Raw genomic sequence first — 21,039 nt, 5'->3', positions numbered from 1 at the left:
GGTTGTGTCTCAGAGGCATGAAGATATGATTGACGCAGTTGATAAAGTCTATACCTTAACAGCTTTTTTTTTTTTAACAGCTCTTTATTCATTTTCTCCTAACAGGTGACAGAGCTGAATGAGCCACTCTCCAATGAAGAACGAAACCTCCTGTCTGTGGCCTATAAGAATGTGGTTGGGGCACGTCGTTCTTCCTGGAGGGTCATCAGCAGCATTGAGCAGAAGACGTCGGCAGATGGCAACGAAAAGAAGATAGAGATGGTTCGTGCATACCGTGAAAAAATCGAAAAGGAGCTGGAGGCAGTGTGTCAGGATGTGCTGAGCCTGCTGGATAACTACTTGATCAAGAATTGCAGCGAGACCCAGTACGAGAGCAAAGTGTTTTACCTGAAGATGAAGGGGGACTATTACCGCTACCTGGCTGAAGTGGCCACTGGAGAGAAGAGGGCGACTGTCGTGGAGTCGTCTGAAAAGGCCTATAGCGAAGCCCATGAGATCAGCAAGGAGCACATGCAGCCTACCCACCCCATCCGACTGGGCCTGGCTCTTAACTACTCCGTTTTCTACTATGAGATCCAGAACGCCCCAGAGCAAGCATGCCACTTGGCCAAGACCGCCTTCGATGATGCCATCGCCGAGCTCGACACTCTGAACGAGGACTCCTACAAGGACTCCACTCTCATCATGCAGCTCCTCCGCGACAACCTAACACTCTGGACAAGCGATCAGCAAGACGACGAGGGTGGAGAAGGCAACAATTAAGGCCCCCAGGTGGACTGGCAGCGCACACTGATGCTACTACTGCAGTCTTTATTTTTTTCCCATGAGTTGGGGTCGGGTGGGGGAGGGAAAGGGAGGGCTGACCTTCCCAGGGAGAAACCCACGACCTGTCCTGTCTTTGATTGCCTCTTTGACATTTTTGCCAAAATACCACTAGTGGAAAGTCAGGCTAGCTGTGCTGGTATTGGAGTAGCAGCCTCACACGGGCATACGGACTGTTCTGTAGGTTCATGTAAGTGGAGCTTTGTCTTTAATTTAACTTATTGCTAGATGATAGGCATTTAAGATGAAAAGACGTAAATGGAATGGCCCTCATTCAGTGAGTTCTGTGGTTCCAGTAAGGATTTTTATGTACATACGCTCCTGTCTTAAGTTTTGGGTACTCTTCTCTCTCCTCTGTTTTAGCTGTGCATTTCTTTCAGGGTGTGCTCTACCAGACACGGCATAGTTTAAATCCCAACAGGCAGACTTGAAGCATAAGGTGTACTCACCCTTGTGGTTTAGGCCTGGCCAGTTTTTTGAAGTCTGATTAGTGACAGTATTAACACTAAATTGCAGTTTACAGTATTTCTACATTACAGCCATATGTGACATCAAGCCATTGATTGTGAGTTTTCCTTTGCTAGTTATTTTGGCTTTCCATCCTTACTCAGCTGTATCCAGGTTGGTTTTGCTTTTTATTTGTCTCCTAGGCTAAAAGATTTGCCTGAGGAGAATCAAAGCTTCTTTAGGTTTTGGTTAATAGGTGCTTGGCAGGTGGCTGTGGGATTTTTTTGTCTTTCTTTCCTCTTAATGTAAACCCACCACAAAAGTTACTAATCATTTTAATAGAAATGTTAAACACCACAAAATAGAGAAAATTCAGGTCTGTATGTCATTTATCTCATGTTGGTGTCTCTGAAGACTCCTGCTTTCTCAGCTGCCACAACCCCTTCCTCAGGGATCACACTGCCATCTGTTTCCCTCTGCACTGAGCCTTCCCTGCTGCGCTTGTGGCAGGGCCTGCAGGAGGGCTCGGCAGGCTGTCGGATTGGAGAGGCTGGGTGGTCGTCTGGAGAAAGTTGATGCAGTGCGAGAAGTCAGGTGCTAGACGCTGAGCTGGTAGGAAACCCAAAAGGAAGAGCTCCGTTCACAGACATCTTTCCATTTTTAGGAGCCTCATAAGTGTGTTAGGTTTTCCTCCTGAAACACTCCTTTCCCAAGTTCTATAGGAGGATAACTAAAATCATTACCAGGTTGTGAATATGTAATTTCTGTTTGACCAAAACTTTTCCTCTGTTTTCTTCTTTTCAGTGAAAGCATAGAAGTTGGAAATTCATTTCTCTTGTGCAGTCAGTGCACAGTTTTCATCTGAAGGAAACTACATTGCTATTTCTGCAGGCTTGTTTTCAGTTAGCCGTACGTTCCTCATTCTCATTTTGGATAAATCTATCTGTAAACATGACCCATGGCATGTTTTATGTACAGTTTTACTCTCTTAGTGTTTTTTTAAATTAAATAAAATCAGTAACCATGTGGACTCCCAAGATGGGTAACAACACCAGACTTGCTTTGTTTGTTTCTTTGTTTTATGTAGGCAAAGAGAGGTGTGAGTAATAATTGAGGAAAACCCAGCAGATGCTTTTGTAATACTGAAATGAAGCTTACAATTATGAATATGTTTAACAGAATACAGGTGACAGTGATGATAGAGGAGTGATGACAACTATAGACTCCATATACTCTAACATCACACAGTTTACCCAGCATGACTTTCCTTAGAGGCCCCCTCCTCACACTAGAGCGAAAGTCCCAGTCACCCGGAGCCTCCCAGAAGGACTCAGTGGAGAGAGCTTTGCTGCTTTGTGCCGTTACAGTAGGAGCCTGGCGTGTGGCTGTGGAGGGGGCAGTGGGCTTCCCCTGATTTCTCTTCATGTCCAGTGAACAGTGTCGTGTTCTTCCTTGTAACATTTGAAAATGATTTACTGGAATTACAAAACCTATTTTTCCTTTAAATTTCAGCTTTGGCTCTGGCTGCTTTTTAGAATAATGCAAGATAAAATCATATGAGAGGACTAGAACTGAAGAGGGAACGGGAGACTTGGTATTTAAGCAGCTTGAATGGTTTCCTTTCTTTTCTTTATTTTTAAAGAAATGCACTTGCCTATGATACTGTCTCTCCAGTGAAATGATTACTCCTCCATTACTCTATTGATACAATATTGTGCATGCTAGTGTTGTATTTCTATACAGTAGCTTGAAATTTATTAACTTATACTGTAGGTGTTATGTATTCCTATGACAAAAAAAAATTAAGTCTTCAAATTTTTAAAAGTTTTTTAATTTAATTTTTCCTTTTGGGAGTAAAGTTTGCTCTACCAAATAGTGATTGTAACAAACTGATCTGTTTTGGATGTTGCTATAGTGACATGCAGTTATATATTTTGTTTTTAAGGGGGGGGGGTACAAAAGAAACACCAGTGTTAGCTTAACCTCAATGTCTGGTGTTTGTCATGGTGAAATTATAACTATTACAGTGTAGGAGAACATTGACTATGTTCTCTGAATGAGCCCTTGTGCTTTTTGTCATGTTATGCAGTGAACTATTTTTAAGGTCTAATCAGTGATTATTTTTCCAACTCCGTGTTTCTCTAAAGAATTATTTCGCACACGGACCATTCTTAGCAGTTTTCCTCAGTGATGGAATATCATGAATGTGAGTCATTATGTAGCTGTCGTACATTGAGCAAATAAACTTACAGATCTGATGTCAGTGCTGCTTAGTTTCACTTAATGAGTTGAATTTGTCCCTTGTGTGTGAAGGTCTGATTGGGTATGGGTGTTCTCACCTCCTTCTCCTGCCAAGGAATGAGGTTGGAGAGGGTGTGGGGCCAGACGTTGTGTGCTGTAAAGTGACTATATCTGGGAAGCAGACCTGAAAACCAAAGGCTCGGAGTGTGCTCAGTGGAAGAGCACTTGTCTAGCACACGTGAGATCCTGGGTTTGACCCCTGTACCACACAAGTCAGAAAGACAGCAGTGCACCTTTTGGGTTTCCCATTCTTTTAAGAAATTAGCTGTTCAGCTAGATTTCTGAGGACAGTTCTGGGACCTACCTGATGATGAGAAACAGACCTGAGTTTCATGGCTCCCGAGCTCTACAGCCTTGTGTTGCTGGTGCTGCTGACCGCAGCAATCTCAAAAGGTATCCATAGGGTGGTTGGGGGCAATGAGTCATGGCTGTAGGGCAGGGGTTGACCACAGGAAAGAATGCCAGGGTAAATAAAGCCTTTCTTCCTGTCAGCAGGTGTGTGTGTCCCCAGAAGGGGATGCTGAGGGCTCACACAGTGGCAGAAGACAGCTTTTTAATTTCTCAAGCAGTTGTAGCTTGCTCTTGAGGCGTGATGACGCCCGGCCTGTGAACAGGCTTGCTCTGTACTGATGAAGTCACCTGTGTTCACTCTCATTCAGACCACCCTGAGAGTGAAGGGTGGCTGCAGAACTGGCCATGACTGATGGGCCCAAGGCCCCACTACTGACTAATTACCTGACTGTTCCCTTCCTGGGTCAGTGTGCTGACCCCAGGCCCCCTCTGCCCTGCTAGGAACCACTCTCCACACATATTGGTGGAGCGGAGCTCTCTTGGGGGAGTCACTGAGGGCAGAAATGAACCGAGTGTCCCACAGCAGAAAAGTACAGCTGTAGACACAGTCAGAACAGCCAGATGGATCCAGACAGGATCATCGAGGCTATTCAGAGAGAGCTTAGTTGGGTGTGATGGCGTACACTTGTGATCCCAGCACTGAGGAGGCTGAGGCAGGAGGATTGCTGTGAGACCAGCCTAGGCTACATAATTAATTCAGGGCTACTCTGAATTACAAAGTGAGATCTTAGATCTTGTCTCAAAAAAAAGAGCTTGAAGTCACTGTTATAACCTCCATGGTAGACTGCTCATTAACTGGAACTTGCTCAAAGCATTGCTGCCGCCCCTGCCCCTCCCCCCCCCCCCCGTACTGGGGATTGAACCCAGGGCCTTTGCACTGAGCTAAAGCCCTAGCCCGTTTATGTATGTATGTATTTATGTACTGGGGATCGAACTCAGGACCTTGTGCTTGTGAGGCAGGTGGCAGAACCACTGAGCTAAATTCTTGGCCCCCCCTTTTAATTTTGAGACAGTCTTGCTGAGTTGCCCAGGCTAGGGCTCAAACATTTGAAACAGGGTCTCGCTGCTCCTCTGGCTGGCCTCAGACTTCTGGCCTGAAGTAACCCTCCCACCTCAGCCTCCTGACCAGCAGAGACTATAGGTACCGCTGTCACACCCAGTATCCAGTTATTTTCTTTTTGTTTTTTGAGATAGGGTCTCACTATGTAGGTTAGGCTGGCCTTAAACTCCCTATGTAGTCCAGGGTAGCCTTGGAACTTGACTCGATCCTCCTGCCTCAGCCTCCTGAATGCTGGATTACTGGTGTGTGCTACCACGCTTGGCCAGTATCCAGTTTTAAGAGTTGCTTAATGGAAGTTTCTCAAAATTTTTATCACAGAGCCCCTTTGCATAGCTCTGAAGAGCTTCTGTTTATGTGGGGATGAATATAAAATATTAGAAAAATATTCATTACTTTAAAAATGAAAAAGTATTACATGTTAATTTCTCAAAAAAATTATTGTTTTGCAAAACAAAAAAGGAGTAGCATTGTTTCACAATCCTACAGGTGTCTCAGTAGCTAAATCATCTGGACTTGTAGCTGCTTCTGATTGCAGTCTGCTGTGATCATCTGAAGGATTTCAAAAATGTGGGCCTGGGATTTAGCTCAGTGGTTTCCCTGCCTACTGCGTAAGCGCAAAGACCCAAGTTCAATTCCGGTACAAAAAAACCACAAAAAAACAAGGATTTCAAAAATGTGAGGTTGGAAAGGACGCCCCTGAAGACTGGACTGACTGGCAGAAGAATCAGCTAAGCAGGTTCTCATACTTCATGACTGAGTGCTCTGGGTTAGGCACCAAGGGTCAAGGTCCTTTTGCTCAGTGCCTTCTAGAATTTAAAAAATAACCAACAGTGTGAAGCAATAAAGGCGAGGGACTGGGCTGGGGCAGTGGTTACAAGGCAGTGACTCACCCACTGTGCTGGGGGCATCCACAGAGCAGCATTCTCCATTCCAAGAACTCCAGGAGGTGTGTTAGTGGTGGGGACCACGTCCCAGGTGGCTTTCCTCTGCTCTATTTCTGTGTGATTACCACATGCACTGGCCTCTGCACTGGTCAGCTGAGACTGCATGTTGACTCACTAAGAATGGCAGCTCGGTTCTCAGAGCGACCCAGGAGGAACAGCACCTGCACACTGGCTCACACTGTTCTATCTTCCTGGGACTTGACGTTAAGTGGCTGCCTGCCCAATAAGATACTAAAGTATGGTAACCAGCTCACTGGCTAGCCTGCTGGCGTGAGTATTCCGATTCTGGTGTGGATGGCAGTGAGCGCTCCATGGCCACAAACCCACATGGTTCCTCTCAGAAACCATGGACACGTGTGGCCAGTAAGGGGTCAGGCGAGATGGGCTGGAGCACACAGGCAAGGCATCATCAAGATCTCCCAGGCAGCTGGGGATTTAGGTCAGTGGTTCTGGCGCCTGCCTTGCAAGCGCAAGGTCCCAAGTTCGATCCCCGGTACCAAAAAAAAAAAAAAAAGATCTCCCAGGCTAAGTGATCTGCTAATTAGGCACCCAGTTATCCACAGCACTGGAAAGGAAGAGAAAGTTAACAGGAATTAGTTTGAGAAACATTAATGGTTTTTGTTTTTAATTTAATTTTATTTTTTGGTACCAGGGATCAAACTCAGGACCTTGCACTTGCAAGGCAGCCTCGGTGCCACTGAGCTAAATCCATGGCCCTGTTTTTATTTTTTTTCAAGACAAGGTCTCACTGTGTAGTTCAGGCTGGCTTTGAACTCACTTTGTAGCCTAGGCTGGCCTCAAACTCACAGGGATCTTCCTGCCTCAGCCTCCTGAGTGCTTAGATTACAGGCATGCCCCTACTACTCCTGGCCTTTGCTTTGTTTTCTTTGTTATTGTGGTACTGAGGATTGAACCCAGAACATTTTTGCTGAGCTACATCCCCAGCCCTTTTTCTTATTTTGAGATAGGGTCTGAGTGACTGAGTTGCCTAAACTAGGCTTGAATTTGAAATACTGCCTCAGCCTTTCAGAGTGCTGGGATTGCAGACCTGCTGGTTCTTTTTTTTTTTTTTTGGTCCTGGGGATCGAACTCAGGACCTTCTGCTTTCGAGGCAGGTGGCAGCACCACTGAGCTAAATGCCTGGCCCCTGGTTCTTATTTTTTGAGTTAGCAGTATATGCATGTTACTAAATACAACAGGGCATAATTTAAAACAGATTTTTGTATTGCCTTCAAGCTAAGAGTGACGAGGCAATAGGTGGCCCACAAAGCTAAAATATTTACCATCTAGCAGGTCATTTGCTGATCCTTGGTCTTTCAGTAACTCTATCATGCCTGTTAACCAGTCACCCTTTCATTGCAAATTCCTAACTGGAACCACTTCCTTCTGTTTTTCCTAATGTGGGTCAGTTTGAGATGGGATCCCTCTCCCATACTGGGGATCAAACCTATCTAGGGCCTTTGCACTGAGCTACATCCCTAGCCTTTTAAAATTTTTAAATTTTTCAGATAGTATCTCACTAAGTTGCTTAAATTGCCCAGGGTGGACTCAAAATTTGTGATTCTCCTGCCTCAGCCTCCCAGAACTCTGGGATTACAGGCATGAACCACTGCACCTGGCTGGATTTTCACTTCTTCTGAGCACTACTGTGACTTGAAATATGGATAAATTTTAAAATGTGGTGGCCCTAAAAAAAACCTCTTAAATTAGATTTGACCCTAGTGAAAGGGTGGGTAGCTAGGTAGATTTGGGACATTTTCCTCCTAGCTTTTGATTTTGAGAATTTTCAAACAAAAATTTAAAAATTTGTTACAGTGGATTACCTACATGCCTGCTACTTGATACATGAATATTTTGTCATGTTTATATTTCTCTGTGAGACCTTGGAAGTTGCCATATGATATTCCTTCCATGTGTTCATCATATTTTTCCTGAAAATGACATTCTCAGCAAGCCACAGTAGTGCACAACCGTAATCCCAGCTACTTGGGAGGCTGAGACAGGAGTAACGCACTGGAGGCCACTGCAGGCAATTTTGGCCAGGGCCTGTCTCAAGATAAAAAGGGCTCAGTGGTAGAACACTTACCTAGCATGCATGAAGCCCTGGGTTCAATCCCCAGTACCAAAACAATACACACACACAAAATACACCAATAATCTCAGAACTCTGGGAGGTTGAAGCAGGAAGATTGCAAGTTCAAGCCTACCTGGGGCTTAATTACTGTGTGAGACCCTATTTCAAATAAAAAATGGCTGGGGATGTACCCCTGTGGGAAGGCCTTGGGTTCAGTCCCCAGTACTTCAAAAATGCAAGCCAAACCATGTTAACCAAATTATTGCCACACCAAGCAATAATTCCATAGTGTAAATCCACATTCAGATTTTCCCAGAATGCAATTGATAGTTTTACCTCCCCTCCCACACCAACTAGGACCTAATTAAAATCTATTAAGTGCATTTCATTGTTAGGGTTCTTTAGCCTCTTTAAATTCCTTCATTCTCGGGCCAGGGATTTAGCTCAGTGGTTTTTGCCGCCTGCCTTGCAAGCGCAAGGACCCAAGTTCAATCCCCGGTACCAAAAAAAAAAAAAAAAAATTCCTTCAATCTCTTCTAAGACATTGGCTTTTTCAAGAGATATCTGCTTGACAGTCTCAAAGAATGTCCCAGATTCTAAGGTGTGGCCAGTGGCTTTCCTCCTGTCCCTTAGCTTATTACCAGGCTGTCGCACCTGTTTTTCTTGTCTATGGACACTAACACACACTGCAGTGCTAGGGAGGAGCAAGTCTTCACTGCTGAGCCACACCTCCAGCCCCCTGCCTGAGCATTCTGTTGTGTCCTTCACTGGTTCCTGTGTTGTCTGCAAGCAGCAGCCAGCAACAGGGACTGTCGAGCTGACAAGGCCACAACTGCTGCTCTCAATAATGGGGCTAGAAGGACTGAGCACCGCCCATGAGAACTATCATGCTTCCTGGCTCAAGCCTTCTAGGCAAGGTTTGGCCTCAGTCTCCTGCCTTCCCTGGGTGGGGAAAGTACTGGGTGGATTCTGAGAGAACACCTGCTTTGCCTCAGCAAACTCCCTGCCAGTGCCCTCTTGGCCTGGCAAAGCCTTGTGGGCTGCAGCTCTTCTGCCCCAGCATATGCCCAGCAGTGTCAAGAACAGGCCTGAGAGCGCATCTGGCTGGGTCTACAATAGTGGACCCACAGCTTGGGAGCTGCTGCTTCCGACTACTGTGGACAGATTACCCCACTTACAGGTTGATCTCTTTTTTTTCCCTCTTCTGACCTGAAGCGATTTTAGAAATGGCGTTCCATGGTTGTCAGGATTTTATTTGGGGTTTGGGGGGTCGAACTCAGCCTTTGCACATTCTAGGAAAAGGCTCACCCACAAGCTACATCCCCAGCTTTGGTTATCAGTTCATTAAAGCCAGAGAGGAAGGCTCATTTTGGATTCCATTAGGTTTATCAGAGCAGAATACCAAAAGATGGTATTTGGGCATACAGGGGCTTTGCCTGCGAAGTTGGAAGGCTGCTGTTTCTGAAACATTCCTTGCTGGGAACACTGGCCCCTCAGCGATGAGTTCTAGAGAGGGTAAGGAATAGGTGGTTGAAAAGTGAAGAATAGGGCAACCCATTCAAGACCCCTTCTGTCTCTCAGGAGCTATTCCTATTCTCTAATTTTCCTACTCTCAAAAAAAAAAAATGAAAGGGGCCGGGGATTTAGCTCAATGGTTACACCACCTGCTTCGCCAGCGCAAGGACCCGAGTTCAATCCCTGGTACCAAAAGAAAAAAAAAAAAATGACCAGCTGCCTCGTAAGTGCAAGGTCCTGAAGTTGATCCCCCGTACCGGGGGAAAAAAATATTCTCTAGTCCTAAATCAGATTAGAAACAGATTTAGCAAATAAAGGCTGGGTACACTGTATAAGGGACAGGGCCGCTTGTAGCTAACAACAAGGATTTTGGGTGAGTCCTTTTCCGTGTAATCTCCTTAAATGCTGTCCAAATTCCCATGATCAAAAGGCTACATCCCACTGCTGGGGTGGAAGCAAAAATATAGCTTAGTGGTACTAGGGCCAAAATGAAAGTGGGAAGGCACAAAACAATAAAAACCAGCTCTGATGCACCCTCTTGGGGATTCGGCACTCAAAGACGCAGCAGCGACAGGCTACAAAATGCTGCAAGGATGCTGGTTTGCAGGGCCCTGGAGTTGCTAGGGAAATCCGCATCCCTACTGGCCCAGGTCTGGCCCCATCTCACTGCCCCACCTAGGGGTGCCAGCGCTGCCGTCCTCTGCTGCCCCCCCGGTGGGCGCCGCCGGCTCTCTCCTGCCACCTCCTCCTACCAGGCGGGGCCCAGACTAGACTGTAGTGGCGCGCCTTCCAGACTAGCCCAACACTGACCCCAACCCATCTAGGGTTCCAACTCCGGGTTTCTGTCCCCAAATGCCTGAGCCTCAGGAGAAAAGTCTGCTGCCGGCTGCTCCCCCAGGTCTGTTTCGCACTAGCGAGCCATAAGTTCTTCCTTTGCAACTCCGGCCCTCGCTGGTGGCCATGGTGCCCGGATGTGAACAGGGTAGGGCGGTGGCTGAGCTCGCAGCCGCGCCCCGCGGTGCAGTTGACTTCCAGCGCGGGGATACGAGGAGAGCCAATCACAGCCCAGGCTCTCACCCCGCCGCCAATGGCCAGCCTGTTGCTAGGGCTCGCGGCCCTGCTCGAAAACGGGCCTGCTCCCGGGCCTCAGGTTTGGATTCGCTTCTGACACCGCCCTCAGCCTACCGCGGAGCTTTATCTCGCTTGTTCAGCCTCTTCTTTGCCATCTTCCTCTATTCGCCCTTTCGTTATCGGAGTAACCTGCTCCGGGGTCTGGAGGACATCACAACGCATAATAGGGGGCCGGGGATTTAGCTCAGTGGTTCCAGCGCCTGCCTAGCAAGCGCAAGGTCCCGAGTTCGATCCCCGGTACCAAAAAAAAAAAAAAAAAACCAAACAAACAAGACAACACATAATAGGGCGTTAGTGACCTCTATAGGCGCTGTCCTCAGAAGGAGCTGGTTTTGTAGTGCGTAATCACAGGATCCAACCTGTATTGGGTTGTTTCTTCCTCCTCTTTCTCTTCTTTTTTAGCAGAACTAGGGATTTTTTGGGGAGGGGAGGGTGTTAAACAAAGTCTAAATTCCCTAGGTTGGGCTCAAATCCGCGATCCTTCTGCCTCAGCCTTCCATAGTTCTGAGGTTACAGGCATGCACCACCACTCCAGAGCTATTATTCCTTAACTACAGATCTCATCCTAGAAACAGCCCTAGGAATTCTGCATTATTCCCTTTCTTAGAGGAGGGCACCAGTTTACCTTTGGGCCAACCCACACAATCATTGAGAGGTTTGAAAGGGATGCTGCCACCTGGATCTGATCCCGTTGCATCTCACAGCTGGCCCCATGGAAGTGTGAAGTTGGGGGGAGCACACCTGGTGTCCGGAAGATGCAGGCCAGCTTGTGTTTCTCTGCTGTTCATGGCCCTCCACAGCTGGCCCTAGTCTGCCTGTCCAGCCTCGGAGATGCGAGATACAAGAGTCCCAGATGTAACAGGTTGTCTGCCTGGATCCCCTCCCAATCCCCGCGCTCCTGACAGTTACAGCTTGAGGTTGAAATAGTGGCCACTGAGGCGCAGGGCTCTCCCTCAGAATCAGCCTGGAAAGGGCTCAGAAATGGGAGGAGCACAGACTCCCCAGTCGTTCCTCATAGAGTTGTATAATCTCAGGCCAGGAGGGAAGCCGAGTTGCCCAAATGGCCATCTAACCTGGATTTATGAATTGAAGACCAGCTACTGACTGTTTAAAAAGGCAAGATTTCTGTTCTTCAGCAATGTCCCATTTTCTGTTAGGGAAGAAAGTGTAAGATTTTGTGGTAGCACACGCCTGTAATCCCAGGACTCAGGAGGGGAGGCAGAATTGCTGCAAGTTCAAGGCCAGCCTGGGCTACAGAGCCTATTTAAAAAAAAAAAAAAAAAGCAGATTATGCTATTACATAAAACTAAACTATTACATATAATTCATATACTCAACTTCATCTTTCAGATAAAGAAACTCAAGCTTAGTGCCTTGTACCAGGTTCCCACAGCTAAAAAGTGACTAGAGATTTGAACCCCAGGGTGGTTTGACACTAGTGCCTTGGGAGGCTTATCCATGATCCTCTGCTGCCTCTTAGTGGCCCAAGATTGCTATGAAGATTCAGTCTGACGGGTGATTGGCAGCTGGCAGGTGCCTAAGGCATGCCAGTTCTGAGCAGTACCAGACACAGCTATCAACACTGCCTGCTGCAAAAGTGTACTGTGTGGGGCAGGGGCCTAGGACCCAGGCCTTGGTTTCCAGACCCACTATGGCAGGCAGAGCTGACAGCCAAGAGGGTGAGCGGCATCTTCCAGGAGGAAAATTCCAGCAGGCCTGAGGCCCCTGGAGACTGAGGCCCAAGGCATTGAAGAACTAGGTCAAAGGCTTGGTGGGTGTGGGGCAGGGGTGGGTCAGACTTCACCTCCTGCCTCTATTTCTGCTCCAGGCCTGGCAAGGCCCAGAGCTGGGCACAGATTCCCAAAGGTTCTAGGGTGGAAGCAGGGTGTGGTGATGCACACCTATAATCCCAGCACTCTGAGAGGCTGAGGCCAGAGGATCAAAAATTTGAGCCCAGTTTGAGCAATTTAGCAATTTAGCAAGATCTCTGTCTCAAAAAAAGGTTTGGAGGTGTAGTTCAATGCAAAGGCCCTGATTCAATCCTGATACTGCAATTAAAACAGTAAGTAAATAAAAAGGTTCTGGACCAGGCATTGTGGATATTTATGGGGTCTCTGGGAGAGCACCAGGGAGCAGTCACTTTCTGTCCTGTCTGGGCTCTATGGGGATGCTCAGTGTTAGGGTGTCCTGCACGGGGCAGTCAGGGCTGCCTTGTCCCAGAGGGAGCCAATAGAGCCTGAGACCTGCAGGGAGCCAGTAGAGCCTGAGACCTGCTGCTGGGGATCAGTTGCTGTTCCTCCAGCCCAGACACCATTGGGCTGGGGCTGCAGGACCTGCTGGAAGCTGGACTGTGTGGACATTCCCTGGGCTGCAGGCTCAGCAGACCTTGAGCAGAGGGTCTTCAGGTCTTAAAAGTGTCGAGAAGTCTATAGGCTGGGAAAGAATAGAATAAGGGGCTCATGATGGTTGTTTTTGTTTTTGTTTTTGTTTTTTTGGTACCAGGGATCGAACTCCTGTCATTGTGCTTTCGCAGCAGGCGGTGAAACCACTGAGCTAAATCCCCAGGCCCTCATGATGGTTTTTTTGGCTAATCCTGACTAGAAAGAGTTAAAACTGCTGGAGGGAGCAATGAAAAAGACAAGAGAGAGGGCCGGGGATTTACCTCAGTGGTACCAAGCAAGTGCAAGGACCTGAGTTCGGTGGCTGGTACCAAAACAAACAAACAAAAAAAACCAGACAAGAGGGAGAGCTGATAACCAGAGCATAGTGGAGGAAGCCTGGTGCACAACCAAAATAGCTGCCCCTCCCCACCCCCAATAAAATGCAGAGGAGACCAAAAGGGGAGGGGTTTCCAATCTTAAAGGAAAACTCTTAGTGTATAAAAATATACACACACCTATGCATATATATATATATATATATATATATATATATATATATATGTATGTATTCTAGGGCCACTGTATCACAGCACTAGATATACATGCATCTCCTCACTGCCTTGTCTATAAGGGTCCTCCTAGCCATCCTATAAATCCCAGAGGGGGCAGAGGAAGTCCAACAAAGCCCACCGAGAGAATTGTGTTACTCAGGCAGTGCCCCCACCCACCCCAGGTTAGGGCCTGGTGGCCTGGGACCTAAAACATCCAAGGAGCCAATTATGACAAGTTGGGGGAGAGGGTCCCCCAAAACATAACGAAAATTCCCAGGGAGGAATCCATCTTTCCTGCCCCCTCTTCAGGGCAGCTTTCTGTCTTCTGGTTTTTCCTCCTTACTAATAAAGTCTCTTTTTTCTTAAACTCTGTCCCATTAATTCTTTTTTTGGTACTGGGGATCCCATTAATTCTTTACTGGTGCTGAGTTTACAATCCCCGTTAGCTGTTCCAGTGGTGCTCACCCCCAGTGGAACAAAAGGATGGTTTGGGCCCCAGAGCTCAGAAGTGGGGGTGGGATTCATTGAGGGAGAAAATACAGTACTGGGATGGGGTTTCAGAGATGGGAAAACACTGGGCTGGGGATGTGGCTCAGTGGTAGCCTGCTTGCCTAACATGCACAAGCCCCTGGGTTCAATCCCCAGCATCATTATAATAAACAGAACTCCCAGAAAGGGAGAGTCTTAGGGTACAAGAAGGGGCTTGGTAAGCTGGGTGTGGTGGTGGACTCTGGGAGGCTGAGGCAGGAGGATTGCAAGTTTGAGGTCAGCCTGGGCAACTTTGCAATTTAGTGAGTCCCTGTCCCCAAATCAAAAATAAAGGGCTGGGGATGTAGCTCACTGTGAAGGCCCTCGGGTACAATCTCCAGTACTGTCAAAAAAAAAGTGGGGGTTTGGTGTCAGGAAGAGGGATTTTCAGGGTGGAATTATGTAAGGGGTAGGAGTTACAGAGGGAGGGATGGGAGACTTAGTGGAGGGTTGGGTACAAAGGTTGAGAGAGGATAGGATAGGAAAACCCAGAGAAGGGAATGAGGCTAGTGGGGAGAGGGCTCTCGGAGACCTCTTATCACCTTTCCACCTGATTAAGTGATTAGCTTCCTGTCCTTGATTCCCCTGGCTTGAAGCCCCAGACTCTCCCAGCCATCCCTAAAAGGACTCATGAGGACCCACCTCATGGGGGCAGAGGATGTGGGAAGCACACGGTTGCCCAGGGCTCGGGCAGTCCTGAAGGTCTTTCTCATGCCAGCTCCTGTTGGTCTGCTCAGAGCTTTTCTATGTTCTCAGCCACCCCTGGGACGTCAGTCTTCCTACCATTGTTTGGGGACCTGGGAAGCTTCCACCCTTCATGATTCCTGCTGGATTCCCATCCTGCACGGAACTGACAACCCCAACAGACAGGCAGAGGCCACCAAACCCCTCAGAGGGGAAACTGACCCCAGAGCATGCTTCCAACAGGGGCAGAGCTGGCCCAACCCAGTGTTTTTTCCTGAACAACTGGATCCATTAGTTCTTCAGGCCAGGCCTTCCTGGCAAGCTCTGTCCTGTTCAGCGTGGGCAGCCCCAGGCCTCAGCCCTGCATGTGGATGTAGTCCTTGTCAGATCTGATTTAAGTGAGTCCTTCACAAACAAACTGGACAAAGCAAACAGGCTACTTTTACCAAACAACAGCCGCTTCCTAGTAAATAGGACAAATGGACTATAAAAAGTGTATACAACCTCCCTGGCGCCGAGAAATACAGTAATTGTATATACACCTGGGCAGAGAGTCCTTGGGCATCCAAGTCATAAATATTTCACCCAGATTCCTTAGCCCCTTCAATACCTATATAAACCTAATTCCTTTCCCAGTTAGTTGCTAATATCTCTCTCCTGGTGTTAGCCATCCTCTCAGGGATGAAATCCCTCCCAGCTAGCTGCCATTGTCTCTCTCCCAATGTCAGCCCATCCACAAATGAATGTGATAAACTTGGCTTTTCCCAGCTAGCTGTTAGAATTTCCTGATTTTAGTCGCTGGTTACTGGAATAAACTTTCCTTTCAAAAACCTGTTCTTTGACAAGCAGATTCTTTTTTTTTTTTGGTACCAGGGATTGAACTCGGGTGCTTCCGCTTGCGCAGCAGGCGGCAAAACCACTGAGCTAAATCCCTGGCCCTTACAAGCAGATTCTTTACAGCAGTCCTGCCACCCTTAGGCTGGGTGGCTAGTGTGCCTGAAGTCACCCAGCCATACAGTTACTGACCCCGAGCTGCCTGTTTATCTGAGCCTGGGACTCCTGGCATTTTCATGCTGCCAACTGTCCCACCACAGAGCTGTCCCTTCTCAGAGGCCCATGAGACTTGGCTCATCCTTGAGATGTCCCGGGAGACAGGCACAAAGTCACCTGCTCAGTGGAAGTGAGCAGAAGGTCAGACCCCCTGACCAAGAGGGTCCCTCTAGGTACGGTGATTTCTGCACATGTGCAGGTGTCCCCTATGGGACTCTGCACTCCTCTGGGATGGCACATGGGGCATCTGCCAGTGCACAGAACACACATGGGTAGAGCAATACTAGCTCTGGAGTGGGGACAGATGCTGGACCCCCTGGACCCCAGAGAGCGGCTTCAGGAACCCAGCATACCATTTGGGCCTGCCATGCTCTGTAACCCTGAGCAAGTGCAGTCCACATCTGGGCCTCATACTTCTTCCTTGTGCGGCAGATATAGGAGGAATAGATGTAACTGTCAAACCTGCTAGATATCCAGACAAGAGTTCGTGTTCTCTAAAATCCAACAATGGGGCTGGAGATTTAGCTGAGTGGTTCCGTAGCCTGCCTGGCAAGCGCAAGGACCCGAGTTTGATCCCTGGTACCAAAAAAATAAAAATAAATAAATAAATAAATAAAATCCAACAATGAATTCTGGGAACAACGGAGGTTAAGAGTAGGAAAAAATTATTGAGAGAAAGATAGCTTCTGTTTGAGACAGAAGGGAGACCAGAAAATGGGTTGCCAGGGGACCCTGTTTCCCAGGGTGTTTTTTTTTTTTCTCTTCAGTACCAGGGATTGAACTCAGGATCTTTCGCTTGCTAGGCAGGCATGGTGCCACTGAGCTAAATCCGGGGTTTATGGAGCAAAGCCACGAGATGAGGCAGGTGGGACAAAACTATACTCAACTAGTGGGAGCGCAGACTGGTGCAACCACTGTGGAAATCAGTATGGAGATTCCTCAGAGAACTAGGGCTAGAGGTCTCATTTGACCCAGCTATTACCCTGCTGGGTATCTTCCCCAAAGAATTAAAAGAATGATGCTACAGTGATATATGTGCACTCATGTTTATAGCGGCACAGTTTGTAATAGCTAAAGCTTGGAAACAGCCCAAGTGCCCATCAACTGGAGACTGGACAAAGAAGATGTGGTTTTTTATAAAATGGAGTACTACTTGGCCGTAAAGAATGAGAAACTAGAGACATTTATAGCTAAATGGATGCATATTGAGGCCATACTCTTAAGTGAAATAAATAGGACACACATGTAAATACTGAATAGTTTCTCTAGTGTGAGAAACTGAAAGTGTAAATAAGGATTAAAATGAATAATTGATAATTTGAAATAGGAATAGGTACAAAGGGTAGGGGAAGTGGGAGGGGGAGGGAAAGGAAAGAAGGGAAATGAAAAATTATGAGAAAAGAAAAAAATGGAAACGAAGTCTATGTAAATAGGGAAGGGTGGAGGGGTGAAAGGCGCACAGGGAATGGGGAAAAAAATAACCAAGATACATCATGTACAGGTACAAGCATCCAATGATAAATGTAAACGTATTGTATACCTAAAATGTACCAATAAAAGAATGTAAGGAAAAAAAAAACCTATACTCAACTAGTAAGATTATGAGTATAGTAGTTTAGGTAGTATTTTTTTTTTTTAGCTTAGGTAATATTGATCCAATGGGAAATCACAAAGTGGGACAAAACTGTGATCAACCATGGGGCCAGGGATTTAGCTCAGTGGTTTCGCCACCTGCTGTGCAAGCCCAAGGACCCAAGTTCCATCCCTGGTACCAAAAAAAAACAACAACAAAAACAAAAAAACCCCTGTGATCAACCAATAAGATTACGACAAGTATAGTTGCTTAGGTAATATTGATTAAATAGGGATCAAATAGGGAACCAGGTCACATAGCAAGGGTACAAGGAATGAATAAGGATTATCAGATTTTCTGTAAGGGATGGGTTAAGGGCTTAGTCCCCCACTCAGGTGATTGGGATGCTTATTTAGAATATCAATCACCGTTATTCATTCCTAGGGCAAGTAAGTGGGTTCAGTAGTTTCTCTCTTTTTCATTTTTTTTTTTCTTTTGTCGTGCGGGGGATCGAACTCGGGATCTTGCGCTTGCAAGGCTGGCGCTGGAACCACTAAGCTAAAGCCCCGGGCCAATGAAGTTTGTCATTTGTATTCGTGCATAAGAAAGATGAGTCCTGAGTCTGCAATGACTGTTCTCCCCCACCTCCCCCACTGCCCCATACTGGGGATTGAACTCCGGTCCTTGTGCTTGCGCAGCAGGCGGCAGAACCATTGAGCTAAATCCCCAGCCCTCTCTCTTTTTACAATGCTAAATAATAAATGTGGCTCAATTGTTTTTCTTTTCTTTTCTTTTCTTTTGGTACCGCCCTCTCAATTGTTTTTCTTATGCTGAGGGCCCAGCTATGTCTAACTGCCTTATAATTTCTAACTAATCTTGCCGGGGATTTGGCTCAGTGGTGCTGCGCCTGCCTCCCAAGCCCAAGGTCCTGAGTTTGATCCCTGGTACCGAAAAAAAGAAATTTCTAACTAATTTAGCTATCTGCAATACAGGGACCACCTCTGAGCTGAGGATAGCTTGGGTGCTTTGTGGATTGAGGTCACTGAGTGGGCTGGGCCTACCAGTCTTTACCAAGCTCAGGGGCATAGAGCATTGCCTCTTGGATGCCCTTCTGCTGAACCACAGGGCCCAGATGCTGAGGGCCAACGTCTGAGCCCACACACCTAAATACCATTAGAGATGGACTCACTGAGCCAGGCGTTGCACACACTTGTAATCCCAGGTACCTGGAGGCTGAGGTGGGAGGATCATAAGCCTGGGCACCTTGGAGAGACCCTGTGTCAACAGTTAAAAATAAAAGGGCTAAGGATGTAGCTTAGTGGTAAAGCATTTGCCTAACATGTGAGATAGGCCCTGGGTTCCATCCCCAGCACTGTAATAGGAGAGGGGGAAAAGAGAGGCAGAAAGAAAGATGGACTCATTGAAAAGCTGAGGTCTGGGGGAGGACTGGAACTGTTCCTAATTCACATTAACAGACTTAAGTCTGTAGGGAACAGGGGAAGGGGACATTACCAGAACCTCTGCAGTAAGTCCTAGTCTCCTGTGAGCCATGACAGCACACGGTGAATTACAGGAAAGGTAGAAAAATGAGACTGAGAAGAAGCTGAGCTTGGGTCTGATGAGTGCTGCTCTGGGCAGCAAAGACAAAAGCCCCCTAGCTTGCAGCACCTTTTATTCAGTACATGGGGAGACAGATGTAACAAGTGAAAATGCAGAGTTCAGTACTTCACATTGGGATAAACAAGGTGTAAAAAGACTGGGGGGCAGTGGAAATCTAAGAACAATGAGGAACTCTGCAGATGAAGATTTGGTTCCTCTCTGGCGTCTCCCACAGGTGTGGTCTTGTCCTGGAGCATTACAGCATCTGGGGATCACTGAGGTCTCAGTTGTGACCCGAGGCCAAAATGCAATTATGTCTGGAATGTCATAGCTGGCCTGTAGGCTGGAGAACTAGGCCTACTCAAATGATTTTTCCCTAGAATTATGCAGCATTGCTCCCAACATAAGTCAGTGCCCTCCCAGCAATGACCCATAGTCCTGTCCTGCCAGCCAGAGTCCACTCTGCTGGAGATGCTGCCCTAAACCCCACACTTCCCTCATAGCATTTCTATCACCAGTGGCTGGCCCGGGCACTACTGGCAGCTGGGTTTCCCCATATCCTTTTTTTTTTTTTTTCTTTTTGGTACGGGGATCAAACTCAGGACCTTGCGCTTGTGAGCCAGGAGGCAGAACCACTGAGCTAAATCCTCGGCCCATCCCCATCTCTTACTTTAGGGAGACTAGGACCTGTAACTTTGCAGGGATTTAATTCTTCCTTCTCATCTATGCCCCAGGTATGTCCCAGATGATGTCCTGAGTGCTCAGAACCTCAAAGCCACTGCCTTTGGACTTCACTGTTATCTCCCCAGTTGAACTCTGCCTGCCCCTGGCCATAGCCCTGACATTCCTGGCAGCTCTTTCTGGGGGCATTTGGCCCCCTGGTCTCCTGAGCAGCCCTGGCCCCAGGTTTCCGCCTCCTGAAGCCCCACTAAGCTGTACTTGGCAGCACCTCAAACTGAACCTGGATTAACCTGGCCTGCTTCTGGCCACAACCCTGCCCTGCTGCCTGTCCCCCCAGACTTGGACTGGGCGGGTGTCATCACCTCTCTGAGACAAGCTGTTCCCAGTTGTTAAGCAGGGGTAATTATACCTCTCCCCAGGCTTGCTATGAGGATCACAGCCCAAGCTATCTGTCCTCATCTCTGACTGGAGGGAACTGGACAGACTCCGGGACAGACTGACTCTCCAGGTCCCGGGGCCATGGGAGTGTGGAGGTATCCAGACACCTGGGTGGGCGCTGTCCAGGACAGGGGGTGGCAGACTGAGAGTCTGGGCTCAGAAATGGGCCTGGACAGTCTTGGGCCAGTGCTGGAAGGGTGGGGACGCTGGGCAGTGCCCTGGCTGACAGGCTCAGCCCCATGCTGGAGCTTGACTGGCACAGTTCTTCCTGCAAGTGTTTATTTCCCCCATGGCTTTCCTCCAGGTCCAGCCAAGCCTTCCAGGCTCCCACCTGATCTGGCCTGGTGCCTGCCCCAGATGTGGGCATCAGACTGGGGACCAGATCGGGGAGCGGAAACCAAGAAGCTGGGTATGCTGTGCAGGTGAAGTGGAAAGAGCTGCCAAACATAATGAGTAATTACTGTAGCACATCTGTATATGTTGTTGTGCTCTGTGTAGACCATCGCAAAGACCCCGTCTGTGTCAACCTGTCCCTATTTTAAAAATACTAGGTGGCCTTTCCTCTCATGTGAGACAGCCTGTTCCTGGACAGAGAAGAAAACAGCCTTGAGATTGTTTATGTAAGCCCCCAACCTTAAAGCCATAAAAAGTCCCTTGCTGTTTTGACCGCTATTTGAACTTTTTTTTTTGGTACCGGGGATTGAACTTGAGTCCTTGTGCTTGCACAGCAGGCGGCCAAACCACTAAGCTAAATCCCCGGCCCCGATTTGAACTTTTTAACTCTGTAAAAGGTATAATAAAGGAGAAATTATCTGAACTCAGGGTCAGTCTGTAAGGACTCGTTTCCTGGGACTGGCCATTGCCTGGCAATGAACTTATTCTTTTACCCAACTCTCCTGGTCTCTATAA

General features: G+C 47.6%; 1 protein-coding gene across 1 annotated transcript in view; it reads left to right on the top strand.

The window, feature by feature from the left end:
• Positions 1-3,532, top strand: part of Ywhag (tyrosine 3-monooxygenase/tryptophan 5-monooxygenase activation protein gamma) — a 35,761-nt gene extending 32,229 nt beyond the window's left edge. Inside the window, exon 2 of the mRNA XM_004840095.4 lies at positions 106-3,532. Coding sequence (XP_004840152.1) covers positions 106-762 — 657 coding nt within the window. The 3' untranslated portion in view covers positions 763-3,532. The remainder of the gene's footprint in view (positions 1-105) is intronic.
• The last annotated feature ends 17,507 nt before the right edge of the window (positions 3,533-21,039 follow it).

The sequence above is a fragment of the Heterocephalus glaber genome, unplaced genomic scaffold (genome assembly GCF_053883595.1).
Source record: "Heterocephalus glaber isolate CG9 unplaced genomic scaffold, H.glaber_assembly_v1.0 deba00001610, whole genome shotgun sequence".
Taxonomy (NCBI): domain Eukaryota; kingdom Metazoa; phylum Chordata; class Mammalia; order Rodentia; family Bathyergidae; genus Heterocephalus; species Heterocephalus glaber.
This window is presented reverse-complemented; position numbering and strand designations above follow the sequence as displayed.